Source organism: Pongo abelii, chromosome 4 (assembly GCF_028885655.2).
Source record: "Pongo abelii isolate AG06213 chromosome 4, NHGRI_mPonAbe1-v2.0_pri, whole genome shotgun sequence".
In the NCBI taxonomy this organism is placed as follows: domain Eukaryota; kingdom Metazoa; phylum Chordata; class Mammalia; order Primates; family Hominidae; genus Pongo; species Pongo abelii.
Window position 1 is genome coordinate 65,975,934 of NC_071989.2, and position 27,077 is coordinate 66,003,010.

The 27,077-nt window shown below is 35.9% G+C and overlaps 1 protein-coding gene, 1 long non-coding RNA gene and 1 pseudogene across 2 annotated transcripts in view; 2 read left to right on the forward strand and 1 right to left on the reverse strand.

Annotated features, from left to right (window-relative positions):
- Nucleotides 1-27,077, forward strand: part of MAP3K1 (mitogen-activated protein kinase kinase kinase 1) — an 81,499-nt gene that overhangs the window by 38,161 nt on the left and 16,261 nt on the right. The window contains exons 2-11 of the mRNA XM_002815575.5: nt 3,945-4,095; nt 7,062-7,262; nt 12,072-12,272; nt 12,678-12,794; nt 13,170-13,318; nt 19,270-19,391; nt 20,006-20,087; nt 20,199-20,382; nt 22,401-22,679; nt 26,355-26,476. Coding sequence (XP_002815621.2) covers nt 3,945-4,095; nt 7,062-7,262; nt 12,072-12,272; nt 12,678-12,794; nt 13,170-13,318; nt 19,270-19,391; nt 20,006-20,087; nt 20,199-20,382; nt 22,401-22,679; nt 26,355-26,476 — 1,608 coding nt within the window. The remainder of the gene's footprint in view (nt 1-3,944; nt 4,096-7,061; nt 7,263-12,071; nt 12,273-12,677; nt 12,795-13,169; nt 13,319-19,269; nt 19,392-20,005; nt 20,088-20,198; nt 20,383-22,400; nt 22,680-26,354; nt 26,477-27,077) is intronic.
- On the forward strand, nt 4,485-4,596 carry LOC112133659 (small nucleolar RNA U13; annotated as a pseudogene).
- The window catches only part of LOC129059407 (uncharacterized), a 36,920-nt gene continuing 30,685 nt past the window's right edge, over nt 20,843-27,077 (reverse strand). Inside the window, exon 3 of the long non-coding RNA XR_008525274.1 lies at nt 20,843-21,041. This is a non-coding gene — a long non-coding RNA (uncharacterized LOC129059407). The remainder of the gene's footprint in view (nt 21,042-27,077) is intronic.

Genomic DNA, 27,077 nt, shown 5'->3' on the forward strand with positions numbered 1-27,077 from the left:
ATAACTCCCCGAAACATTCATGTTTAATCAACATGAATTGGAGATGGCTCTCATCTCCCAGTGACTTCACAGCTATCTGTTTAGATTAGCTTTGGTTAAAAAAAGATTTTTTTCCTGCTATGGCTGTGATATATTAATTGCATGATAAATCACTGCTATATACATACATACATACACACACACTCATCTAGTAAAAATAAAAACCCTATATATGCCTGGTTTATGGAAGATTATATGTTAGGATTATAACAAAAACAATACAAGTATGTAAAAAAATTTTTCACAGTTTGGTTCTGTTTCAGAGAGAAATTAAACAGAGTAGATGTGATTTATTCATGGCAAATATAATAGGATTTACTATATACTTCATTGATTCAAAGATCCCAGTGGGTATAAGTTGTACCATTATTTTATATACTGTGAAGGAAATAACACCTGCCAGTTAAATTATAATAACTTTTGATTGCAAGAAGCATTCAGATTTCAGATATTAAAATGTGAAAAAATACACATTTTAGAATTAATGACATGTAATTATTACGAAAAGACTAGGAAAAACACTTTGGTTTATATTTGCAGGTTAATTTAGGAACAGTGAAAATTGTTCTGAACAACATCTAAATTGCAAATTTAGTCTTAATTAAATACAGAATTATAAAAAAAGTTAAGAATAGTCATTAAAATTTAAAACTGGAAAGGCTGTAGGACTGCCAGAGTTAATAAGTGATCATTCACTTAATATATGTTCATACTTACTATTTGAGCCAGACATGCTTAGATGTTAGGTGTATAGATGGAGATAACACGTGGTCCCCTCACTCATGGAGCTTACAGTTCATAAGAGAGGAACAGTTTGCAAACTGCATTAACCATGTTAAAGGAAAAATACAAGTGCTGTTAAAGGAAAAATACAAGTGCTGTGAAAGAATGGAACTGGGAGTTCTTAATTGAAATTGGGAAAGTCTGAGGAGTTGAGGAAAATCTAGAGAGTGGGTAGAAATTAGGTAAAAAGTAGACAGAGAAGGAAGCAGCCTGTCCAGAAGCCCTGAGTAGGAAAGATCTTGGGGTTATTGAGGCAGTGAAGAAGGGGAGGTGCAGGTCTGGTGACAGGAATTGAGGTGAGACCACATGGTGCAGGGCCACTTAGGTTGGGCTAAACATTTTGTATTTTAGTCTAAGCCCGGGGGGAACCACTAGAGGATTTTAATGGAGGAAGTAACCCTGGCTGCACTGTGAAATCTGGGTAAGATTCAAAGTTAGAGAAGCCTCATTAGGAGCCTGTTGCTAGTTCAGACCAGGTTTAAGCGCAGCTTGACCTGGATGGGAGTGTGAATGGAAGACATATTTTTTAGAAGATTATTTGCCAATATTATCAAAAGTCTTCATTTGTGTACATTTTTTACCCAGCATTTCCATTTCTGGGTGTTTATTCTAAAGAAATAATTTAGGCCGAACGTGGTGTAATCCCAGCACTTTGGGAGGCCGAGGTGGGTGGATCACCTGAGGTCAGGAGTTCGAGACTAGCCTGACCAACATGGTGAAATCTCATCTCTACTAAAAACACACAATTAGCCAGGCGTGGTGGCACATGCCTGTAATACTAGCTACTTGGAAGGCTGAGGCAGGAGAATCACTTAAACCTGGGAGGCGGAGGTTGCAGTGAGCCTATTGCGCCATTGCACTCTAGTCTGGGCAACAAGAGCTAAACTCCATCTCAAAAACAAAAGAAAAAAGAAAAAAATAATCTCATAGTCCTTAAACATAAATAAGGTAAAACGAAATTTAAAAATGAATCTCAGATGTATGTAAAAGTTCAGCTACTAGAATGCTCATCCCTATTATTTATGATAAAAGAAATTGGTCTAAAAGATGATAGTATTTTCAAACAAGTGGAAAGGAAAGAGACAAATTAAACTTTAAGGAGGCCATGCCATCCAGGAAGATTTGTGTAGACAAGGAACGTCCTTTGTGTGTGTGACTCGGGGCCAGGAACAGAAACTGAAAATCCATAGCAGAGAAGAGATACTCCTGAAACAGATTTGGGGGAAGAGAGATAGCTAGGACCAGAGGAAAGACGATCAAGCACCTTGGTCCAGGAGTGCAGGAGTTTCTGGTATAAAAATGCACTGCAGTTCCACTGTGAGGCTTATTTTTTGGAACTAGCCTGGGAACCAAACCACCTCTTGCAACATTGTTACTGGAGGGGGAAAGTGCTTTTAATACTAAAGACTTGGAAGTGAATTTTTAGTATGCAGTCACCACATAAATTCAGTTGCCTACAAAGCTGAGCCTCCTGGAATACCAACTAAGCAGGATGGATTTTTTGGAAGACACTTTATCCCCAGTGTTCTTCACCCCTACCTCTCTTTCTCTGCCTTCCTCTCCCTCCTCCTTTTTCTCCTCCTCCTTTCTTCTCTGCCTTCTTCCCTTCTCTCCATCCTCCCTTCCTCTTTCCTTCTTTCTCCTCCCTCTCTTACTTTCTTCTACACATCCCCTAACATTTATATTTTATAATCAGCATAAAAAGCAGCCAAGCACATATAAGTAAATTAGATAATCCTCCTTTTTTCATACTTTTTGAAAATCTCATGTTGCTTCTATATAACAGTATTTGTGTGTGTGTGTGTGTGTGTGTGTGTGTGTGTGTGTGTGTGTGTGTGTGTGTGTGTGTGTGTGTGTATGTGTGTGTGTGTGTGTGTGTGTGTAAGGAAATATTTTACTCTGTGGTCTTAATGCCTATTTGCAAGTTTCAAACCAAACCTTATGTATTCTTTGTATTTCTAAAAATGTCTAGGCCAGTCGCTGATACAAAGGTGTTTAATATGTTGCCTTCTACTTTCCTCACGGTCTTGATGCTTCAGTGAAACGGGTTAACCGTTTCCTTTCTAGTGAATATTTATTTTTAAGTAGTTTCTTCTTCCTTTGGCTGATTCTCTGAAGATCGTACTTCATAGTTGTGATTAGCTGGAAAATTCCTAGAGGAGTTTGAATTTGTCTTTTTAGTAAACTTGAGGTTCTTGTCTTTGGTATTTCCTTGAGTATTTCCTTTTCCTATCAGTGTATAAAAACTGTTCTCTAGCTTTATAGACTTTTCAAAATAGTTACTGAAATTAGCTTAGTATTTTTAAAGTTGTTACTAATCCCAAGGTGCAGTTGCTTTAACTGCATCCTTATAAATCAGGTTTTCAAATCTATGCATATCGTGTATGTGTGTATGCTTATGTGGATGTGGGTATATTTTAAAATTAGTGATTTTCGTGAGCTTGATCCTTTGCGTGTTAGGCTTTGTAGAGTTAATTCTCAAACGTTCTTAGTTTAGAGATTGTTTTATTCTGGTAAATCCACACTATTTTATGGAGTAAAGATCAAACGTTTGTACTGGGTAATTTTTATTCTTTATAGAGTTCCCCAAGTGCTTTGTCATGAAGTCACTGTTCTATGAAAATAAAAATTTAATCGTGTAGGCTATGAAAAATTGTTTTGGGATCATAGATGATGTAGTTAAGTTTCACTTCACTTATTAAATATTTATTGAGATTATTTCAGGTAAATCAGCATATCCACCAGATTCTATCTGTATTGATTTAATTTATTGGAAATCCTGGGATAAAAGTGTAGTAATACACCCTTCTAAATATTTGTTATATACTTGGGTGGTAGAATTGAAAACAATGCAGTCTTAGTGAATGTATTTGTTAATACAGTGCTTAATGTCTTGGGATTCATTTTGTTAACTACAGTGGAACATAGGTCTGCATGATATGTGTCAGTAGTATATAATTCAGAATCTTTTCAAGCTTTAAGTCATTTGGGGTTTTTAGCAGTTATCTTTTTTATTACATGTCAGTTGGAAGTATAAAATAGAACCATCCATTCTGTTTGTTCTTGGAAATTATTTTTCATATATAAATTTCTCATTTTCTTTGTTTCTCCCTGCATTTTAGTCGTGAAATGGAGAATAAAGAAACTCTCAAAGGGTTGCACAAGATGGACGATCGTCCAGAGGAACGAATGATCAGGGAGAAACTGAAGGCAACCTGTATGCCAGCCTGGAAGCACGAATGGTTGGAAAGGAGAAATAGGCGAGGGCCTGTGGTAAGTGGCTATGGGTTACCAGCTATAAGGAAGAAAGCATAGGAGGAAATGGAAAAGTAAGCATAAATAAATCCTCTTGTAAGCTTTTCTTCTTCATTTTAAATGTAGTAGTTTTATTTACTTGATATTGTGGTCATTTGGAAGAAACCATAATTAAAACTATGCTCATTAAACAACTTAAACTGTTCTGGGAACTTAACTGTTGCGTTTGGTGGAGGGGTAAATGCTTAAACCAAGACTGCCCTCTCATGTCAGTATCTAAAATCCTTTCATTGGAGTTTTATACTGTACTTGTAAATTTTAAAAAGAATTTTTCCAGTTTATTTTAGATGTTTTATCTCTAAGACAGGATCCAAGGATCTTAATTTCAGAAATCTTCTAGGAAAGAAAACATTTAATTGCAGTAATTCATAAGTGTAATGATTGGGTTTTCACATGCATGCATAAAATGTGCGTTTCTCCAACTTTGTTACAATGTCAGCATGTTATCCTCATTTGACATGAAAAAAATGTTTAATAGACCTGTGGGGATTAAGATATTTTAAAAATGTGTGGGGTTTGATGAAAGAAAATCTAGAGTCCTAGATTTTAAAAAGCAGGGATACTCTGTCCTTTGCTATAGGTATAAGAATATATATTCTTATAAGAATACCATCATGAAATGTGTGTCTTCATTCTTACAAAGGAAGAAGTATTACAGTATCCTAGCACTAATCTCTCTCAGCAAGTTTTTATTTTGTTCTTTTAAAACAGATAACGGCAACTTAAAATTCATCTAAGCTTTGACAAGGGTCTAAATATACCCCTGCCAAATGACTGTCTGCCCTACATTCATCCCATATGCCTATTTAAGCTTACATTTAAATTAATTAGATGTAAATAAAAGTAAAAATTTAGTTTCTCAGTCTTACCAACTACATTTCAAATGCTCAGTAACCGCATGTGGCCAATGGCTACCTTTTAGGCAGTGCAGTTTTAGCACATTTTCACTGCCTCAGAAAGCTCTCTTAGATGTGTAGTACTGACTCCTGTCTGACTTAAATAACTCAATAATCCCTGTGGCTTTCGATACCCTCATCACTGAGCTGTAGTCTGTCAGGAATATTTTACCCACTGGTTCTAATTCTAACCGATGGAATTATACAGAATAAATCTAATTGTTCCTTTCCATACCAACACTTAAGTTATTATGGGCCTATGAGTCCTTGTCTTTACAGCTAAGTTTCTATATTTCTTCCATCTATTACTCACGTGAGATGGTATGGTGGGAACCCCTCACCATTTTAGTTATTCGTGCCAGAAGATGAATATGAAGAAATTAAGGATTTATCTTAGAGAAGAGAAAGTGCTATTGAAACGTCTTGTAGAAGGTTGGCAGTTAAAAGGGCATATTATTACTCAATCAATATAAACTTTTGAACAAACAGAGCCATCTGAAGTTTGAATGTCCTGCTTTCTGAGCTCCTTTAGATGGAGGTGTTCAAACAGAGCCTAAATCTTTTGAGAATACCGTAGGGCATAAATCACAACTTTTTAAAAACGAGCCAGCCATTTGTTCTTTATTACACATGAACTAAGAATATCCAGTTCTCTAAGACAAAATTTTGGTTTTTATACTGTTCACTTTCTACCAAGTACCAAAGTACCTTGTCTGTATATAAGACATGAGTGAAGAGGGAGGAGATGTGTGGAATAAGATGCATAACACATAGTCCTTAAGCTTAATTATGCCACCCTACATTTTATGGTTTACGGATTTCATATTATCCTTAAGAAGTTTACTATTTACTTGGGAGGTCTGATTTTGTTTGTTTTTATACTTTAAGTAAGTTGTGTCAAATCATTCTTGAAACATAAAGTGTAAATATCTCCAAATGGGAAAATTAGACTTATACATAATAAATAGAGTAATACATGAAATATCACAAAGCAACTTGTGACTAGGTGCCAAATATGTGGGATGGGCAGAAGAGCAATAGGGACTTAGGAAAGAGAAAGAATGTCATGCTGGTAGACTTCAGGGAAGTTTCATAAAAGGAAGAATTTTAACTGAGCCTAGGAAGATGGGTAAGTTTTCCTCATGTGAAGGTGTACTGCCTGGGGTGCTGCAGGCTGGAGATGAGTATTAAATTAGGAGGAGAGTGAGTGAAAGCACAGGAGGAGGAAGGGTCAGGCAAGTTTGGTAACACAGCAACTAGCTATAGAACAGGAGCAGTGGGAGAAAGTCCAGAAAGGTCTGCTGAGCTTCAGTTGTACAAGGCTGTGGAGTTTGGCCTTTGGTCATGGCTAGATTAGGTCTGAAAGCCTTAATTTAAAAAAAAAAAAAAAAAAAAAAAAGGCAGGTCTTGTAAACTGCATTTCTGCTTAAGAAATTGATCTTTAAATTTGTAGTCTCTTTTGGTTTTCTGAGATACATGTCTAACCTATTATTGTAATATAACGTTGTAAAGAAACACACACACACAAAAGCAGGGTAAAATGATTGCATAGTCATCAAACTATTTGAAATTATGCCCAGTGTTGTTTCAAGGTCCTACATTTTATCAAAACAAATAAAAACATACCTAGATCTTTGATCTAGTAGTTGAATAAGTTGACTATAGAAGTTATGAGTGCTTATTTTTCACATTTGTTTAATCACCTTTGATTGTTGCTTTTGAGTGTTAAATGAGTTAGGGTATATAATAACAAATAATACCGTTTCTACAGTTTTGTATGCATTACAAAATTGTGATGGAGGAGGTTGCATTTTAACTAGTGTTAAATCCTAAATGACTGAAATTTGTGCAGGTAAAAATAGTCTTTTACATTAATAAAGTAATAATAAAAGTTGATATATTGTCTGGCATACTGGTATAATATTTCATAACAAAAACTCATTAAGTTTATTTCCTAGTCTATGATATTTACATTTACTTACCTTTTATATTTTTAAGTAATCAAAATATTGGAATACTTTGATTCAGGTGGTAAAACCAATCCCAGTTAAAGGAGATGGATCTGAAATGAATCACTTAGCAGCTGAGTCTCCAGGAGAGGCCCAGGCAAGTGCGGCTTCACCAGCTTCCAAAGGCCGACGCAGTCCTTCTCCTGGCAACTCCCCATCAGGTCGCACAGTGAAATCAGAATCTCCAGGAGTAAGGAGAAAAAGAGTTTCCCCAGTGCCTGTAAGTTAATGTTACAACAAATATGTTAGTTTTTATAATTTTTAGATTCATTTATAACAAAAGACTGGCCAGCCATCTGTTAGAACATCAGTTTTCAAAATATGATCTGCAGACCCCTGAGGATGCGGGGGTGGTTCCTAAGACCCTTTTTGGGGTCTATTAGGTCAAAACTAGTTTTGTGATAAAACTGGAATGTTGTTTGCCTCTTTCCCGCGTTGATATTTGCAGTGGTGGGTAAAGCTACTGGTGCCTTTTCCCAATTTAAGGCTACAACTGTAGAAACTATATTCATTATTGCTATGTATCAGCCATTAAAGAAAAAAATGCCAGTTACACTTGATAATGCCTTCGACAAGGAAATATAAATTAATTTTATTAAATCTTGACTCTTAGTAAATACATGCCTTTGTAATGTTGTGTGTGATGAAATGGGATGCATGCATAAAGCACTTCTACATACCAAAATCCAGTAGTTTCTAAAGGAGAAGTATTTGTGCAGTTGTTAGAGTTGCAAGCTGAACTAGTTATTTCTTTCATGAAACATGAAATGAGTGACCAACAAACTATGATTATTTAGATTTGGGTATTTGGAAGACATTTTTCTTAAGGTGAATTAAATGAGACTGTCACTTCAAGAAAAGCAACTTAAGGCTGGGAGTGGTGGCTCACACCTATAATCCCACCACTTTGGGAGGCCGAGGTGGGCGTATCACCTGAGGTCAGGAGTTCGAGACCAGCTTGGCCAACATGGTGAAACCTCATCTCTACTAAAAATACAAAAGTTAGCCAGGCATGGTGGCAGATGCCTGTAATCCCAGCTACTCGGGGGGCTGAGGCAGGAGAATTGCTTGAACCCAGGAGGCAGAGGTTGCAGTGAGCCTAGATTACACCATTGCACTCTAGCCTGGGTGACAACAGTGAAACTCCATCTCAAAAAAAAAGAAAAAAAGAAAAGCAACTTAAGTATTTTTTCACCAGTGTTAAAAGTTGAGATGTCAAAACAAAAATTAGAATTGTAGAAAGCTGCTATCCACCACTATGAGCTTGACAGCCTCCCAGTGCTTAGACATTTCTGATAAGATTGGTGATAACAAATGTGATTATTTTCATGCTGTATAATGAAATATGTGAACATTTGGAAGATCTGCGTAACTTAAGGAACCAATATTTTCCACATGATCAGTGTATGATAATAACAAAATCATTCATAGGTAAAAGATACATTCAAAGTGTAAAATACACCATTTGGATTTTTAATGTGCCAGTAGGAAAAGTTTGTTGATGTGGTTTCAGATTCCACATTACAACTGCCTTTAAGAAACCGTTTTTTGAGCTTTAGTATAGTACCAAAGAATATTCATCATTATTTGAACAGGCAGTGGCTCACACCTATAATCCTAGCACTTTGGGAGGCCAAGGTGGGCGGATCACTGGAGGTCAGGAGTTCAAGACCAGCCTGGCCAACATGGCGAAACCCCGTCTCTACTAAAAATATAAAAATTAGCCAGGCGTGGTGGCAGGCACCTGTAATCCCAGCTACTTTGGAGGCTGAAGCAGAGAGAATTGCTTGAACCTGGGAGGCAGAGGTTGCAGTGAGCCGAGATCATGCCACTGCACTCCAGCCTGGGCGACAGAGTGAGACTCCTAAAAAAAAAAAAAAAAAAAAGGCTATTAAAATACTCCTTCCTTTTATATCTACATATCTGCATGAGGCCAAACTTTCTTTCATATACTTTAATCAAAACATCATATCACAGCAGATTGAATGCAGAAGCAGCTATGAGAATCTTAGCTGTCTTCTATATTAAGCTAAACATCAAAAGAAATTTGCGAAAAGATAGGTGGTAAATTCATGTGAGAGAGAGACTTCTAGTGGTGGAAATGCATGTTAAGACTCACTTTCTAACTTTGAAGAACAAATGATTGAATGGAAAAATGGTTGAGATAGTGACCACAAGAGGAATTTGGGTTTTTTTAAAGATCTGGAGTTATTAAGGTACATAAATTCGTTAAAAAGTACATTTAAAGCAAAAACATTTTACAGTAAAACCTGGTGCCCAACAGTAGTTGTTGGCTCTATGTTAAAATACCTTTAAATTAGCTATTAATTTTTGTTAACTTAAAACAATAATCAGTTACTAGCTCACGAATCTGCAGATTGGGCAGGGCTCAGCAGGGGTGGCTTATCTCTGTTCCTCGTGACATCCTCTGAAGATGAAATGTCCAAGACTGCTTCTTCACTCACATGCCTATTGCTTCAGCTGGGATACTAGAACACTTGGGGGCCTGTTGGCATCTCTTCCTCCTAGCACGAAGACTGGGTTGCAATGAGTATTGTTTCGAGAGGCAGGTCTCAACATGCAAGCTCTTCTCAAGCCTCCACTTCATTGTGTTTGCTAATGCCTTATTGCCCAAAGCTAGTTACATGCCCAAACCCAGAATTGATGTGATAGGGAACTACACAAGAATGTAAATACTGGGCGGTATGGTTCATGGGGGCCATCAAAATGAAAGTTTACAACAAGTATAAACAGAACTGTCTTCCTTCCCCACACTCCACCCCCAAAACCTACTTTGGGCATGTATGTAGACAAAGTTACCCCCTCATTCTTTTTAACAGTTACATAGCCTTTCATTAGCTGGATAAATCATGGTTTATTTAATGAATGATATACTAATGAACATTTATAATCCTTTTAACCTTTTGTTACTGAAAACAGTGCTTCAAAAGTATTTTTATACGTGTGTCATCTTGTACATCTGTGAGCATGTATCTGTGAACATATCCATAGGCTGGATACCTAGCAGGTCAAAATGACGTGTGCATGTATAATTGGCTTTTTTTGTTTTTACTTTTTAGTAACTGCTTTTTAAAAAATAATGGCTTTATTGATGTGTAATTCATCTACTGTACAATTCACCTGTTTAGATTGTATAATTCAGTGTTTTCTAGTATATTCGCAGGGTTGTGTAGCCATTATTATGGTTGGTTTTTAAACATCTTTATCACCCCAATAAGATATCCTAGACCTATTAGCAGTATTAAAGCAAAATAGGTAGTAAGCCATTAGCCTGGGGTTGTTTCTACACCTGGAAATGAAACCAAGCTTTAGCCAATCACAAACAGCCAGCCAGCCTATTTGTTATATAACTAGGGACTTTGCATAATGCCATGCCCAAATAAGGCAAACACCTAGCTGTAGCCAATCAGCTAATTCCTTTGCTTTGCTTTGCTTTGCTTTGCGTTCAGCCTATAAAAGCTGGCTGTTCAAGGTGCTAGATCAGAGATCTCTGAACTTCTTGAGGTTTTGAGTGCCACTTGGTTCATGAATCATTCTTTGCTCAAATAAACTCTGTTAAATTTATTTTGTCTAAAGTTTTCCATTTAACAACAGTCTCTCCCAACCCTAGGCAACCACTAATCTATTTTCTCTATATATATAATTTGCCTATTCTGGACATTTCATATAAATGGGATCACTTAATAGGTGATCTTTTATGACTGGCTTCTTTCACGTAGTATCATATTTTCAAGGTTTATCCACGCTATGGCATGTGTTAGTACTCCATTTTTAATTGCAGAGCGATATTGTATGGATATACCACATTTTGTTTATCTGTTAGTTGATGGACATTTGAGCTGCTCCTATTTGGTGGCTATTATGAATAATGCTACTGTGAACATTTGTGTACAAGTTTTTATGTGGACATATATTCTCATTTCTCTTGAGTTTATACCTAGGAATGGAATTGCTGGGTAATATGTTTAACATTTTGAGGAACTGCTATACTGTTTTCCAAACCAGCTGCACATTTTACATTCTGCCAGCACTATATGAGAATTCTAATTGCTTTGTGGTCTTGCCAACATTTATTACCCTTAACTATTTAATTAGGGATCCAAAAAAACTGGAGTTTCCACTGGACATTGATGGAAAGACCAAGTTTTAGGAAAATTAGTATAGTGAGAGTGTTATATATTACCCTCACCCTAGGAGCGTTTTTGTCAGCTTCCACTAATTTGTTTTTATTGAGGAAGAGTCTGCAGAGTGTACGTTGGGAGGCATTCCACGGCAGCATTTGTAAATTTCTTGTTAAAGAAGATTAATAAAGCCTTCAATAGATCCCAGGAAGTTGGATTTTTAATTTTTACTACTAGACACAGCATTCTGCCTGCTTATGATATATACTTTTTATGCTTTTTGTTTTGGTTTATATTAGATGTTTCGAAGAACTCAAATGTTTATAGGATAATTTATAAAATTACCACATGGTTGTCTCTCTCAGCCAGATATTTATCAACATTTATGGGGATGACTGAGATTTTAAAAGTTCACCTGAGATGAGTATGTCAGACAAAATCATTTAGCCTTTGTTCCATAATATTTTAAATCTGACATTTTTTCAGACTATAATCTGCCGCATGACTGTCTTGTATGATCATCTTTGGATAATAGTTTCTTTTTTTTTTGAGACGGAGCCTCGCTCTGTTGCCCAGGCTGGAGTGCAGTGGCACAATCTTGGCTCACTGCAACCTCCATCCCAGGTTCAAGTGATTCTCCTGTCTCAGCCTCCGAGTAGCTGGGATTACAGGCATGTGCCATCACACCCAGCTGATTTTTTGTATTTTTAGTAGAGACGGGTTTCACCATGTTAACTCAGATGGTCTGGATCTCCTGACCTCGTGATCCGCCCTCCTCGGCCTCCCAAAGTGCTGGGATTACAGGCGTGAGCCACCATGCCTGACCGGATAATAGTTTCTTAATTAAGAAATGAGAAACGTACCTAATAAAAAAAAATGTTGTGAAGTTTCAGAGTGGCAGAATCACACCACCCCGAAGAGCCCCTTCACCAGATGGCTTCTCACCATATAGCCCTGAGGAAACAAACCGCCGTGTTAACAAAGTGATGCGGGCCAGACTGTACTTACTGCAGCAGATAGGGCCCAACTCTTTCCTGATTGGAGGAGACAGCCCAGACAATAAATACCGGGTGTTTATTGGGCCTCAGGTAGGACTCGACACCATTTTATATTTTATTAGTAGTAGTATATGGTACTACCTCAAATTTATATACTATAATGTTCTTAAATTTAGATCAGTTAATTCCCTATAGTAAACAAAAGTAAACTTAAAATGTATTTTAGGCTAATATTTTTCTTTAATGTATTTATGAGGTTATACTATCTTAATATACCATAGAATAGAAATTTGATCTGGTTAATAAATTCAGTGAAAATGAGAGATTAAATCATGGAAATAGCTGTAGATTTTTCTTATATACAAAGATAATGAAGAATATGAATTAATAGAAACTTTAGTATAAAAAGTTGGAAATATTGTAAAAGTGATAAATTTAGAAGTTCTTGTGAACCACAGATGTATTAACCTATAGGTTTTCTTTTTAACTCTTTAGAACTGCAGCTGTGCACGTGGAACATTCTGTATTCATCTGCTATTTGTGATGCTCCGGGTGTTTCAACTAGAACCTTCAGACCCAATGTTATGGAGAAAAACTTTAAAGAATTTTGAGGTAGTTTTTAATAAATGCTTAGAGTAAAATTGTTAGCATATTCTTATGATATATTCTTAAAATTTATCCTTCATTAAATTTAGGCAGTGACCATTTTAAAGGTGTGAAGGTATGTAAGAATTAGTTGATGCTTATAAATAGTTCTCACGAGATATTTACTAAACTTTTTTTTCTGGCTTGAAAAAAACAATAAACACTGACCTGCTGTAAGAATGTTGTCCTTAGTAAAAACTATAATGTGTTCTTATTTTTGAAGCTCTTAAATCAACTTTATAAAAAACATGCAAATAAAAGATAAATAATTCAGCCTCTAGAACTCTTCATATGTATAATTATGGCACAAATATCATTGTTACTGTCTTTTTCCAATGTTAGGTTGAGAGTTTGTTCCAGAAATATCACAGTAGGCGTAGCTCAAGGATCAAAGCTCCATCTCGTAACACCATCCAGAAGTTTGTTTCACGCATGTCAAATTCTCATACATTGTCATCATCTAGTACTTCTACGTCTAGTTCAGAAAACAGGTTAGTACTTTTTAAGGATTTCAAAGCATTAATCCAGTGTTACTTTTAATTTTAGGGGTAATTTTTTATATCTACTTGTTAAGTTGCTCTAAAATGATTTAATTATTGAATCTTGGCTTTCAAGTTAAAATCAAGGGTGAAGATACTAAAGGTTCTCTGGACATGGTGGCTCGTGCCTGTAATCCCAGCACCTTGGGAGACTGAGGCAGAAGGATTGCCTGAGCCCAGGAGTTCAAGACCAGCCTGGGCAACATAGGGATACCCCATCTCTACAGAAGTAAAATAATTAGCTGGGAGTGGTGATACCTGTAGTCCCAATTACTTGAGAGGCCAAGGCAGGAGGATCGCTTGAACCCAGGAGTTCAAGGCTCCAGTGACCTATGATCGCACCACTGCACTCCAGCCTAGATGACAGAATAAGACCCTGTCTCTTAAAAAATATGTGGGTGTGTGTATATATGTATGTTGTTAAAGATCATGTGAGAGTGTGTGTTTGTATATGGACATTTTGTGCTAAAAACTACAGTATTCATGTGAATCTTCTTTCTATTCTGTATATTGCTTTATTGGTTTTAGTGTAAAAATTAGATTTTTAAAAATTAATCCACAAAGGAGTGCTGCTTCTCTTACCAGGGCACCTTCTATATTATTCCCGAAGTGCCCAGTTTGAGAAGCATTGTTCTGAGTGGTTAAATCCTGTCTTCATCCTATTAATCTGTTAAGTATTGTTAACTACCTCAAAATTCATGAAGAATGAAAAAGTGACAGGGTCGTAACAAGGGTGCAGTGAAGAGAAGAGAGGTTCTCTTCATCTGTGGGAAAAGTAAATGTTTGAATTTTCTTAATTTTGATTAAATGAAATAATTTTAGAATCCTAGAGTTTTATGAGTTTTTAGACATTGAAGATTTTCTAGTTGGCATGTCTCAGTGACACAGCGATAAGTGAAGCCAAGAGGTTATGCAGCTCATTTGAGGAAAGGTATAACCAGAACCTGGGTATCTTTGTTTTACCCCTCATCTCTTCTAAATAAAATGAAAAAAAATAAGCTTTATTTCTCCAGCCTCCTGAACTCCTAGCCCCAAGCATTCCTCCCACCTCAGCATCCCAAAGTGCTGTGATTACAGGTGTGAGCCACCACACCCAGCTCCTTTTTCCTTTTGAGTGACATTTCTGTAACTTTTTACTGTGGAGAAAAATAACAGATGCTTAAAACCAAGTAGCCAAAATTAAAACATAAAGTTTCTCTCTGAGGTTAAATATATATATTTGGATTTGCATATCCATGGGGGGAACCACAAAAGTTATCTTGGTTATGAGATTGTACTATATATAGATAGATAGATTTTTGTTTCGTATAACCACTATTTTTGTATCTAAGATCAATAAAAAGAAAATACAGAGGAAATTTATCTGGAGATCTGATTACATACAATTTTAAATGTTATGCCCAAAACAATAATAAAATAATTAGGATAAACAAATTTAAAATTCAATTGAAAATGAAGGGCATAAAGAGAATATCCACCAAAAAAGAATTTTAAGGGGCTAAGAAACACAAAAACTGTTCAGTCAACCTAATAACCAAAGAAATGTTCATTTTTTAAAAAAAGATACCAGTTTTTATTTACCGAAATAATGGAGACTTTTTAAATGATGCAATTCAGTTATTGTAAGGATATGCTTGATCGTATGTAAAGCTGTATAGCCTTTTGAAGAAAAAAGTAATATGGCTTTTAAAAACATTTATATTCATTGATCCAGTAAATGTTCTTCTTAAGTAAAAGTTTAATCTGAGAAATGCAAAAGCCTCACATGTATCATATATGACTGTTTCTCATAGTATTATGGTGGAAAAGTAGAAACAGTTTAAATATCCAACAGCAATTGAATGATTAAATTAGCATATGCCCATGTTACGAATGTCATGTAGGCATTAAAATTATGCTTTTGGAGAACATTGAATGGCCTGGGAAAATGTCGATAAGTAAAACCAAATCTAGGTTATAATAATATATTATGCATGAACCCAGTTTTATATAGAAAAGGTATTACAAGTATGTAAACATTGGAAGGAATAAAAATTTCAGTGGTTATTAATAGGAGGTGCTATTATGGGTAACTTTTTTTAAACTTTAAATATTTTGTGGTCCATTTGGTCTCTGTTAAAACTACTCAGCTCTGCCCTTATAGCCTGAAAGTAGCCAAAGACGATATATAAATGAATGGGGATGGCTGTGTTCAGTAAAACTGTATTTACACAAGTAGTCCACAGGCTGATTTGTTTTCCTTATAAGTTCATTACTCCCTGCTCTATACTCGTAATTTTGCTTCAGAAAAACTATGCTAAAAAATATCTGAAACGTCAAAAAAAATGAGTACAAAGATGTTCGTAATGGTTTCTTTTTTTTTTTTTTTTTAGATGGAGTCTCTCTCTGTCACCCAGGCTGGAGTGCAGTGGCGTGATCTTGGCTCACTGCAAGCTCTGCCTCCCGGGTTCATGCCATTCTCCTGCCTCAGCCTCCCAGGTAGCTGGGACTGCAGGCGCCCGCCGCCATGCCCAGCTAATTTTTTGTATTTTTAGTAGTGACAGGGTTTTACCATGTTAACCAGGATAGTCTCCTGACCTCATGATCTGCCTGTCTCAGCCTCCCAAAGTGCTGGGATTACAGGCCTGAGCCACCGCTCCCGGCTGTAATGGTTTCTTAAAATGTAAAAATATGGAAACAGCTTATATGTCCAACATTAATGGATACTTAAAACAGGATCTATCTAGTCAGTGGAAAATTATGATGGCATTAAAAATTATGTGGTGGAAGCAACCCAGGTGTCCATCAGTAGATGAATGGATAAAATGTGGTGTATACACATAGTGGAATATTACTCAGCTTTACAAAGGAAGGAAGTGTGCTACAACATGGATGAACCTTTAGGACATTATGCTAAGCAAAATAAGCCAGTCACAAAAAGACAAATACTGTATAATTGCCCTTACATGAGATACTTAGTCAAAACCATAGAGACGGAAAGTAGAATGAGCCTAGGTGGGAGGATTACTTGATCCCAGGAGTTCTGACCAGCCTGGGCAACATAGTGTGACCCTGTCTCTACCAAAAAAAAAAAAAAAACAAAGGGAAAAGAAAGAAAAGAAAAATTAGCCAGGCATGGGTGGCATGCCCCCGTGGTCCCAGCTACTCAGGAGGCTGAGGCAGGAGGATCTCTTGAGCCCAGAAGTTCAAGGCTGCAGTGAGCTATACTTGTGTTGCTGTACTACAGTCTGGGTGACAGAGCAAGATCCTGTCTGAAAAATATGTAGAATGGTGGTTGCCAGAGGCTGGAGGAAGGAGATCGTGGAGAATAGTGTTTAACGGGTATAGGGTTTCAGTATTACAAGATGAAAACAATACTGGAGACACATAGTGGTGATGGTTGCACGGTTGCACAGCATGAAGGCATTTAATACCACTGAACTGTACACTTAAAAATGGTTAAGATGGTAAATTTTATGTTATGCATATGTTGCCACAACAAAAAAAAGAATTATGTATATGAAGAGTTTAAGTGCAATTTTATAATAAAAATTTTTAAAATATGAAATAGTGCATATATATACATAAATGATCTGAACAATGCTTACAAAATATGTACTTGGAAAAAAGATGGGCAGGAAATACCCCAGAATGGTATTCTTTTTGTTGCCAGAGAAGTATTTAATAAGTTGCACTTATAATTTGACTAAATTGTGAAACTTTATTTTCATCTATGAATAAGCTTAATTTTGATGTAATTATTTGAAGGGTTAGTTGACCTTGGATTATTTTTGCCATGAATATTTTTATTATAGATAGTTGTATACATCATTTCTGTAATGCTGCTGTTAATTCTTTGTTACTAATGCATGCATAGTCTGACAGTTTTTCCCCATCCTAAGTAGCTCCATAATTAGGAAAAGAGATAGGACAGGTACATCAGGAGGGACAGACTAGTGAGTGTGCCTTCATCACAGGAATCACGCATTATGACTTTGCTGACTTGTTTGACTAGCTTTTTGGAAAGCTTTTTGTGCATTTGGGGAACTGGTTATTTTGCTGGTAGTTACTCAGATCTGTTTTTCAGGGAAAAGTAATTGCCATTTTTGCCATTACTTCTAATGGCAAAATTAGAATTAAAAAAATTAGAAGTAATGGCAAAAACCGCAATTACTTTTGCACCAACCTAATAGTTTAAGATAGTAGAAGTGCAATATTGGGCCTAGCTTAGCAGACTCTGAAATTTATAGACGTTGTAAGTTTATGGCATATTCTTCTCAGATAAAAGTGTAATGGTAGATCTGTCACAAACTGATTTTGTGATTTGAGGCAACTTATTTAACATCCCAGAGCCTTGTCTTTATATTATAATGGAAATACGGCTATTGATTTTAAAAGCCATCCCTCACATCATGAAGGTTTAAATAAAAACATTTATGAAATAGAAAACTAAAGCCCTCTTTAGCCTGGCTGCACACGAAATAACTACTGTTAACTATTTAATACAACTTTTAAAAATTACATAAATCAGGGAATGAAACTCTTCTTTGCACACTCCGTACTTCAGCAAACACATGCACGCACGTTCCCCCATCCATGTTTCTCTCAACTTTCTTACTGTTTTTAAACAAATACAAAGTCATGCCATGTGTTCTGGTGTGCAATTTTCTTTTACTTTTACTTTATATATCAAGAATATTTTTCCACATCATTACCAAATTACATACTTTTTTCTTTTCATGGCTGTATAAGATTATGTTGGTACACCATAATTTATTTAGCCATTGCCTTAATTATTGTACATTAAGTACACCTCCAGTTTTTGTTTACATACTTAAAATATGTAGCAATAACATCCTAGAAAATAGGATTTTTAGGTCATGAATATATACATGTAGTATTTTAAGAAATACTAACAAAATTTCCTTCCAGAGATTTTAGTTTTTACTCCTACCAGTGGTCTATATGAGAACCTGGTTTTCTGTGCCATTGTCAGGGCCAGATGTTACCAATCTATTATTTTTTATTCCAATTGCCTTTTTATTTCCTTTGTCCATTGTACTGTTTATTAGTATTTTTCTTACTGATTTTTAAAAGTACTTTGTATATTAGAAATACTCAAGTATATGCAATATAATTAACCATTATGTTGCAATTTTGCCATAAATGGAATCATTCTATACATGGTAGTTTTATTTTGACCTCATTTATGGATCCCTCTGTTCCTTTTTAAAGGCTTCAAGGTGTCTGGGTTTGCCATAATTTGTTTAGCCTCTTTTTGGCATTCGTTTGGTTGTTTTGATTTCTTTTCGTTATTCTAAATAATACTGCAGTGGACATTTTCATACATATATCTCTATATATTTATCTTTTTATTTTCTTACGATACATTCCTAGAAGTCTAGGTGAAAGACTGTGTACACTTAAAATGTGATGTGTTCCTAGATTCGTTTCTAGGAAAGTTGGACCAGTTCATACTGCCACCAGAAATTTCTGAAATAGGCATTTAAATTTAGGATGTGGAATCTTTGAGCTCTAAGGTACGCCAGTACTTAAAATCTTGAAACTGGTACCATGTAGTATATTTTTGTACATAGTCAAACCTGTTGGTCTATTCAAAAGGTACAGTAGCAGAATTTGGGGGATACAAATGTTTCTTTCTAAGATTGCAGTCTGTGTATTGAATTGTTTTCATAGCAAAGAAGGTTAACTCACACCTACAATCTATAAGTACTCATGTGTTAATCTGATTTTAAATTACTGTATATTAATAGCGTAAATATGTGTCTCTTAGTTATACAAGATGCTCTTAAGCAAGAATTTCTAATGTATTTATATTCTAAGCAAGCAGAAAGTGTTTTTAGCATATCAGTTCTACTTTATATTCTTTAATGCTTAATACTTTTTCTTCCCCTTTTCTATAGCATAAAGGATGAAGAGGAACAGATGTGTCCTATTTGCTTATTGGGCATGCTTGATGAAGAAAGTCTTACAGTGTGTGAAGACGGCTGCAGGAACAAGCTGCACCACCACTGCATGTCAATTTGTATGTGGCTCTTTTTCTCCCTATGCTTACTCAACACAGTTGCTCTCTGAGCTGACTGTGTTATTTAAGAGTGTAACATGGCTTGAGGGGAAATTGGTGAGAGAATAAAAAAAGTATATCTAAGTCCTAAGTCCTGTGTGAAAAGTTTTCAACAAATGGGAATGTAGGATCTTTAGGTGATGACCTGTGTGAGCAAAGAAATGCAATAAAGTGTGTGTGACATATGTGATAATGGAAGAAGTGCACAGAATTAGAAACAGTTTCAATCTGGAAGGTATACGTGAAGGGAAGGAGGTGGAAGAAGACCTGAGCAGGCATTACAGAAAGGCTAGCATCAAAGTAAGGTTTGGAAGGACCTTACCCAGTAGTCAAACAGGGCAGAATGTTTTGAAAAATAGTGAGCAGAGTACATGTTATCAGAATGAATAAAACAGCATTTGCAAATCAAAATCATTTAACCTGCTGTGTTTACTTGCTTTCAGATAAATATTTAATTAGATTATTTTTGAGGTTCCTTCTATATAAATTCTATAAACTAATTATAAACAGTTATGAAATAAAAATAATGTTAAACATTTACATTTTTGTAAGATTTTGTTTCTGTAATTTTTCAGGGGCAGAAGAGTGTAGAAGAAATAGAGAACCTTTAATATGTCCCCTTTGTAGATCTAAGTGGAGATCTCATGATTTCTACAGGTAATAATTTTGAAATAATGATACATATATGTTTAATTTTTAAAAATTTCTCAAAGTGTGGTTTAAGTCTGTTAATTTTTTTAAAGCAAGTTTTGTTATTTTTCATTTTAGCCACGAGTTGTCAAGTCCTGTGGATTCCCCTTCTTCCGTCAGAGCTGCACAGCAGCAAACTGTACAGCAGCAGCCTTTGGCTGGATCACAAAGAAGGAATCAAGAGAGCAATTTTAACCTTACTCATTATGGAACTCAGCAAATCCCTCCTGCTTACAAAGATTTAGCTGAGCCATGGATTCAGGTAAGTAGTTCTTTGTTTTTCATTTCTCAAAGAAATATTTATAGATCAATTAATGTATTTGTCTCCTTCCCTCAGTTGTTTATAATTTAAAAAAACACTTTTACTTGCCTCCATCATGACCTTTATTCCACTGGAAATTTTAATGTTACTTTTCGTATTAATACTGTACTGCTTATTGTACAGTTTCAACTTCAAAACTTCTTGTGGTTTCACTTCACATAGCTAGAAACATCTCTTCCTGAACTAACAGACATACAGGATTATTCAAGGATAGAAGGATAGAAACCATAACCCTTCAATGCTAACTTTTCCCAATGTTTAATCCCCATGCCTGCCAAGAATTTTTATCGTGTTTCTTATTTGCTGCCATTTAAAATTAATTTCTCCTTTCATATCCTAATGGCATACAAATGGGTGCTTAATAATTGCAGAGGAGATGAATAAGAAAAAAATATGTGATGGTTACCTTGAGTTCATCATTTTTATTTGTAAGAACAGTTTCCCATCCCTTTACCATCTCTTCTGATTGAATGTTTTTTCATCCGCAGTAAGTAGGGCTTTTTTGTCGGTTGGTTTGTAATGATTTTCTTGGTTGTTGAATGCTCAGTCTATTATTTTTTAAATGTAGGATCTAAAACCAGACGGGTCTCCAGTAGACACTAATGAAGTAAAATAATTATTTTCAGTAATCTGTTAAATTCTGTTGAATTAAATTTGTGAACAGATGCATTAACACATTAAGCTTATATATCATGATTTGTTTCATTTTTCTTTTGTGACCATTACAGTCCTGCAGTTTTGGAATTCTCTTAGCATATTAGCAACCCATTTATGCATCTAATAAAATCTGCAAAAATATTAAACACATATTCTTGTACCTAGTTCATTAATGAAATTTAATGAACTATTAATGAACATAGGCCCTCACCTGCCCTTTCATGACCCATCAAAGAATTCTCAAGTTGATTCTGAGCTGTTAGATTTCATTCTTTCAAGCATATGGTCTAGTTTGTTTTGCCTAAGCTTTAGGTCAGACTAGGCTGTACATTCCTAGCTTTTTATTAAGCATGTTAGGTAAGACAGTTAAAACATAGGTAGTGGTACACTACTTAACAGTACCAGAAGCTCACTATATTCTAGTTGGTTCATTCTCCCATAATATCCCTTTATAACAAAACACATGTAAATAAGTATGTTATGATCTGTTTTTCCAAAAATTGTGTTTATTCATCTTTAATATTTAGACATTTTTCACATAATGAATTATCTTAGGTATTAAGCTTACTTTTAGCTAATTGGCCCATAATGTCAAGACCATTCACCCTTTCCTCACTGTAGGGACTCTGGCTTTTGGGGCATGGTATTGACGACGGTAACAGCATATACTATAATTCTACGTCTACAATTACCCTTTGCTTACTCGAACACAAGCATTTTTTCTTCAGTTGTTCGTTTTGTCCACTCCATTCATTTTACAGTCCTACCTGTTTTGTCTAGTTTTTTAAACCTTTTTGTACAGACAAAAACCAATTAAATGCGTTTTGCTTATTGCTCTTGGCTGTAAGAGAAATACTCTATGTCTCTTGAAACCTTCTCCTGGTGCCTTTTTTGATTTGTTTTTTGTTTGTTTGTTTTCTTAATCTTGCTCCAGTTTTTCTTTTTAAACTACCTTAATATGAATACAGAGTTGAGGTTTTCACAGTTTTTTGGCGTTTTGGTAAGCATGTGGGACATTAGAGGCATAGAATGTATGTATAGCCTTCTAATGACTTAATGGAGCTTATTATTAATTTTACCTGAGCTAATATTAGTGACTTTGGATAATTACCAGTTAAACTTGAGTATAAAATTCTTCCTTATGATGCTTAAGTGGCTGGATATATTTGAAGTTGTGAAGGATGGTAAAGATTTAAGAAATGTCCAGTTTTTATGTAGTAAACAAAACGATGCTGAACTGAAAATACTCTGGGTCCGTAAGCTTTTCTTTACATTGAATTCATTGTGTGTGTTTGATACAGGTGTTTGGAATGGAACTCGTTGGCTGCTTATTTTCTAGAAACTGGAATGTGAGAGAGATGGCCCTCAGGCGTCTTTCCCATGATGTCAGTGGGGCCCTGCTGTTGGCAAATGGGGAGAGCACTGGAAATTCTGGGGGCAGCAGTGGAAGCAGCCCGAGTGGGGGAGCCACCAGTGGGTCTTCCCAGACCAGTATCTCAGGAGATGTGGTGGAGGCGTGCTGCAACGTTCTGTCAATGGTCTGTGCTGACCCTGTCTACAAAGTGTACGTTGCTGCTTTAGTAAGTAGCTTTATTCCATAATCATATCATTATGGGTTTGGGGTTTTTTGATGGTTCGTAGATAGTGTTTTTAAGATACAATAAAGCTACTTTACCTAATTTTGGAAAATCCAAATTTTATTTTTATTCCATAATTCCAGGAAATTACACTTTTTCTTTTGTTTATTTGAATTTTACTGATTTTTATGATGTCCAAGATTTCTTATATAACTTTTACTTTTTAGTTTCATTGTTTTACAGGCTTTGCAGGGGTATCCAAGGGAGAGAATATAGTCATGGTTTCTTAGTTTCTGTTTCTGTTTGGGCCAGTAAAGCTCCTTCCTCATCCTCCTTTTCCACTTACCACTAGAGACAGACTAAAAACCATGGCTTCAGGCTGCTAAAGCCTAAAACAAAACAAAACAGAACAATAACAAATAGGGCGAGCTAGACAAGCTTGCTGATTTTTAAAGATTTTTTTAATGTCTTGCTGTTCATGTCTTTACATTTTTCTGAGCAGATACCTTATACATGACCTAATTCAAAATGCTTTTTGGGATGGCAGAGTCATCAACGTTATTCTGATTTTTTAAAAAAATGTATCAGATATTAAGGAAGATATGTTTTTAATAAACATTTTGATTGATTTTTAATAAACATTGTCATGTGGAGATTCAAAAGCCTATTCAAAGAAAAGGGTTCCATGACATAGATCATTGAGTTGCTTTTCCAGTTTAACCTGTTAAAAGTTCTTTCATGGGTGGAATAGAGTGACAAGGAGATAATTTAGGAGACTAACTGGACTTTCTCCATTCTGCGTATGTCTCTTTAGGGCTTCTCAACCTCAGTACTATTAACATTTGTTAGATAATTGTTTGTTGGAGGGTGGGGGGAGGGCCAGGGATGTTGTCCTGTGTGTACTGTGGCAGCATCGCTGGCCTCTACCCATTAGATACCAGGAGCAAACCCAACCCCACCCGATCATGCCTCCAGTTATGACAACCAAGAATGTCTCCAGGCATTGCCAAATGGCTCCAGTGGTCAAAACTGCCCCCAGTTGAGAATCACTACTTTAATTCTTATCTAGTCTGTTTTTAAAATTCATGAGCAGTCTGTAGGCTTCCTCCCTCAGTCTTTTTCTAATGCATCCTCTACCGATTGGGCCTAATGAATCTTCTTCTTGACAGGTAATACAGCATGACAGTTATGAACATGGGTTTGGAGTCACAATTGAGTGATCTCATAATTTATCATTCCAACCACAATGCTTGCATAATGTGCTGGTTAAAGTTGGACTAGCCTAGGCAATCTGGACACGTGATCAAGATCATAGAGACAGACCTGGATTCAAATTCTGGTTCTCCCTTTTACTAGCACAGTGGCTTTACAAAGGTTAATTAACCTCTCAAATAAACTTCAGTTTTCTCTCCCATAAAATAATGAAAATACCTCTTAGATTTGAAATTAGATTATGTAGAAACTTTCAACCATATGCCTAGCACATTGTAAGAACATTTAGTATTATGTAATAGTTATCATTATTTCTTAAACACAACTTGGATTATCCCCCAACTCATTTAGAAACCTTTAGAGGTTTCTGTTTCTTTGACATTCCTAAAGCATATTCTGTGGAAGTTTGGCAGGGTGGTGAAAAGTTCCCTGAAGAAAGAATCCTGTATTCAGTTAAGATTGGTGAACACTGGATTACACAAGGATAACTAGGTCTGTTGACTGAAAGCCTTCTGGGATCCTTCAGTAAGCTAATGTACATTGTGAACCTAAAGGGTCAAAGGATAGAATGCATTGTTTCCAGAGTTATTTTGCTACACCCTGTTTTTTCATGTAGCATCTGGAGGGACCAGCATACTATAGAATAAAGACCAATTGGCCCAATATTTTGCCTCTTACTATTTTCCAACACAAACCTTCAGGCATACTTGACTAAATAAAATCCTCTTTTTGCTAGTTCCTTTTCTGCAAAGCCTTTGCTGTGTTACTCTTTCTGTACACACCGTAACTGCCTTACTGTCGTGGTTGTTTCTTCTTAAGTTCAGACTGTTTCCCAACTAGCTTATGAGTTCCTAGAGCACAAAGATTGTATAAAGGATACCAGGCTCCATGGAGGTAGAAATGGCTCCTTCTGTTAAAGCTTACCCTTTCCCTTTCCCTTATCTCCCCTTCCTCTGTCTCTTCCTTTTTTTCCTCTCCCTCCCTTTGCATATATATTTTTTTTTTTTTTTTTTTTTGCTGAACCATTTGAGTTTTTTTTGCAGGCATCATGACACTTAAATATGTGTCTCTTAAAACCAAATACATAATTCCATTTATTCTTCCATATACAGTCAGCACATTAACATTAATCACAGTACTGTTTTGTACTATAAAGTTCATACTCAAATCTCTTCAGTTGCCCAACAGTGCCCTTCAGCTATGGCTAAACTGCAGACTTTATTCAGATTTCACCAGTTTTTCTGCTGTTGTCTTTTTTCTGTTCCAGGATCCAATCCAGGATCCCACAGTGCATTTAGTCACCATGTCCCCTTAATGTCTTCTCATCCATGACAGTTCCTCGGCCTTTCCTAGTTTTTAATGACCTTGACAGATACTTTCAAAGTATACTGGCCAGTTATTTTGTAGAATATCCCTCAGTTTGGGTTTATCTGATGTTTTCTCATGATTAGATTGAAGTTATGTATTTTTCACAAGAATGTCACAGAGGTGACAGGCCTTTCTCAGTGCATCATATCAGTGGGTACATATGCCCATGGCTTTTATTATTGGTGATGCTGTCAGTTAAGGTGATGTCTACCAAGTTTCCCTGCTGTAAAGTTAATATTCTTAAATATCTTGTGAGAGTTACTTTGAGATTATGCAAATATCCTGTTTCACCTCAAAGTTTTGTCCACTGATTTTAAAAGCATTTGTGGATCTTGCCTATAGCAGTTATTACTACACCATTGAAAATGGTGCTCTCTTGGGCACAGGGAGGGGAGCATCACACACCGGGGTCTGTTGGGGGTCGAGGGGTAGGGGAGGGATAGCATTACGAGAAATACCTAATGTAGATGATAGGTTGATGGATGCAGCAAACCACCATGGCATGTGTGTACCTATGTAACAAACCTGCATGTTCTGCACATGTATCCCAGAACTTAAAGTATAATAAAAAAAATGGTGTTCTAGTAGTGATTTTCTATTTTCCTCGTTCCTTCTACATTAATTAATTGGAATTATTCTATAAAGAAGAGCTTCTCCGTTTATATACCTATTCAATTTTTAATTTGTATTGGTGTAGGCTCCTGGGTATTCATTTTGTTCTGTGGGTTGCAACCCAATACTACCATCATTTGTTTTGTTGCTCTAATTATTCCAGCCTTGACCATTGGGAGCTCTTTCAGGTTGGCCCCTGTTCTCATTTTTCTTTTTTAAAATAATTTTTTTAACTTTTCGTCTTGAAATGAATTCAGAGTTTTAAAAATTGCAGAGAAAAGAGTTCAGAAAATTCCTTCCTGCCCCATTCATTTATTTTGTTAGTTAGTTGTATCATTACAGAAGCATGGAATTCTTATGTTATTCTATGGGTTATAATCCATTCCTGTCTTTACTTATTTTGTTGCTCAAATTGTCTCAAATTAGGCCATTATTTCTGATGCTTTTTAAGTGTACATAAACTGACCTTCAGATTTTTTTCCTTAGAAAACATTGAGAGCCATGCTGGTATATACTCCTTGCCACAGTTTAGCAGAAAGAATCAAACTTCAGAGACTTCTCCAGCCAGTTGTAGACACCATCCTAGTCAAATGTGCAGATGCCAATAGGTAAGGCTTTATTGATGAACCACTTCAAACCCTCTTGTCTTAAAAGTGCCTTGCAGCAAGCCTCACACCTAGTGTGAATATCTGATACATTTTATTAAATGAGTCTTTGAACATTGTCTTTTAATGTGAGATTTAAAATGAAAATGCAGCACTTAAAGCTCTTAAGGTCTGGCGGAAAGAACTACTGGCAAGTAAAAGCCAGGCAAACAAACTGCATGGATCTCCACATTATTGTATTGTGATTTACTCTCTTTAATAACATTCATAATCTGAAGTCCAGTCGATAAGAACAGTAGTTGACATTTATATCTATAAGTTATAATCTCATTTTAGAGTATGGGTTACACAGGATAGGAACCAGTAAGATCATTACACCTGCATATGCCTTGTTATCAGCATAAAAAATTAACAAATCCATCTCATTTTCAGTGTAATGGAATTTTACTCTACTTATGACAGTTTTGTCAAAAAATTTTTAGATTTTATATATTCCTGCAATATCCTTAAAAATTGACAGGGAACAAGAATAACCCTAACTGGAAAGAAAAATATGAAGTAGAGAATTGAGGTACAGTGACAGTAAAGATGAGTACAAGCCATG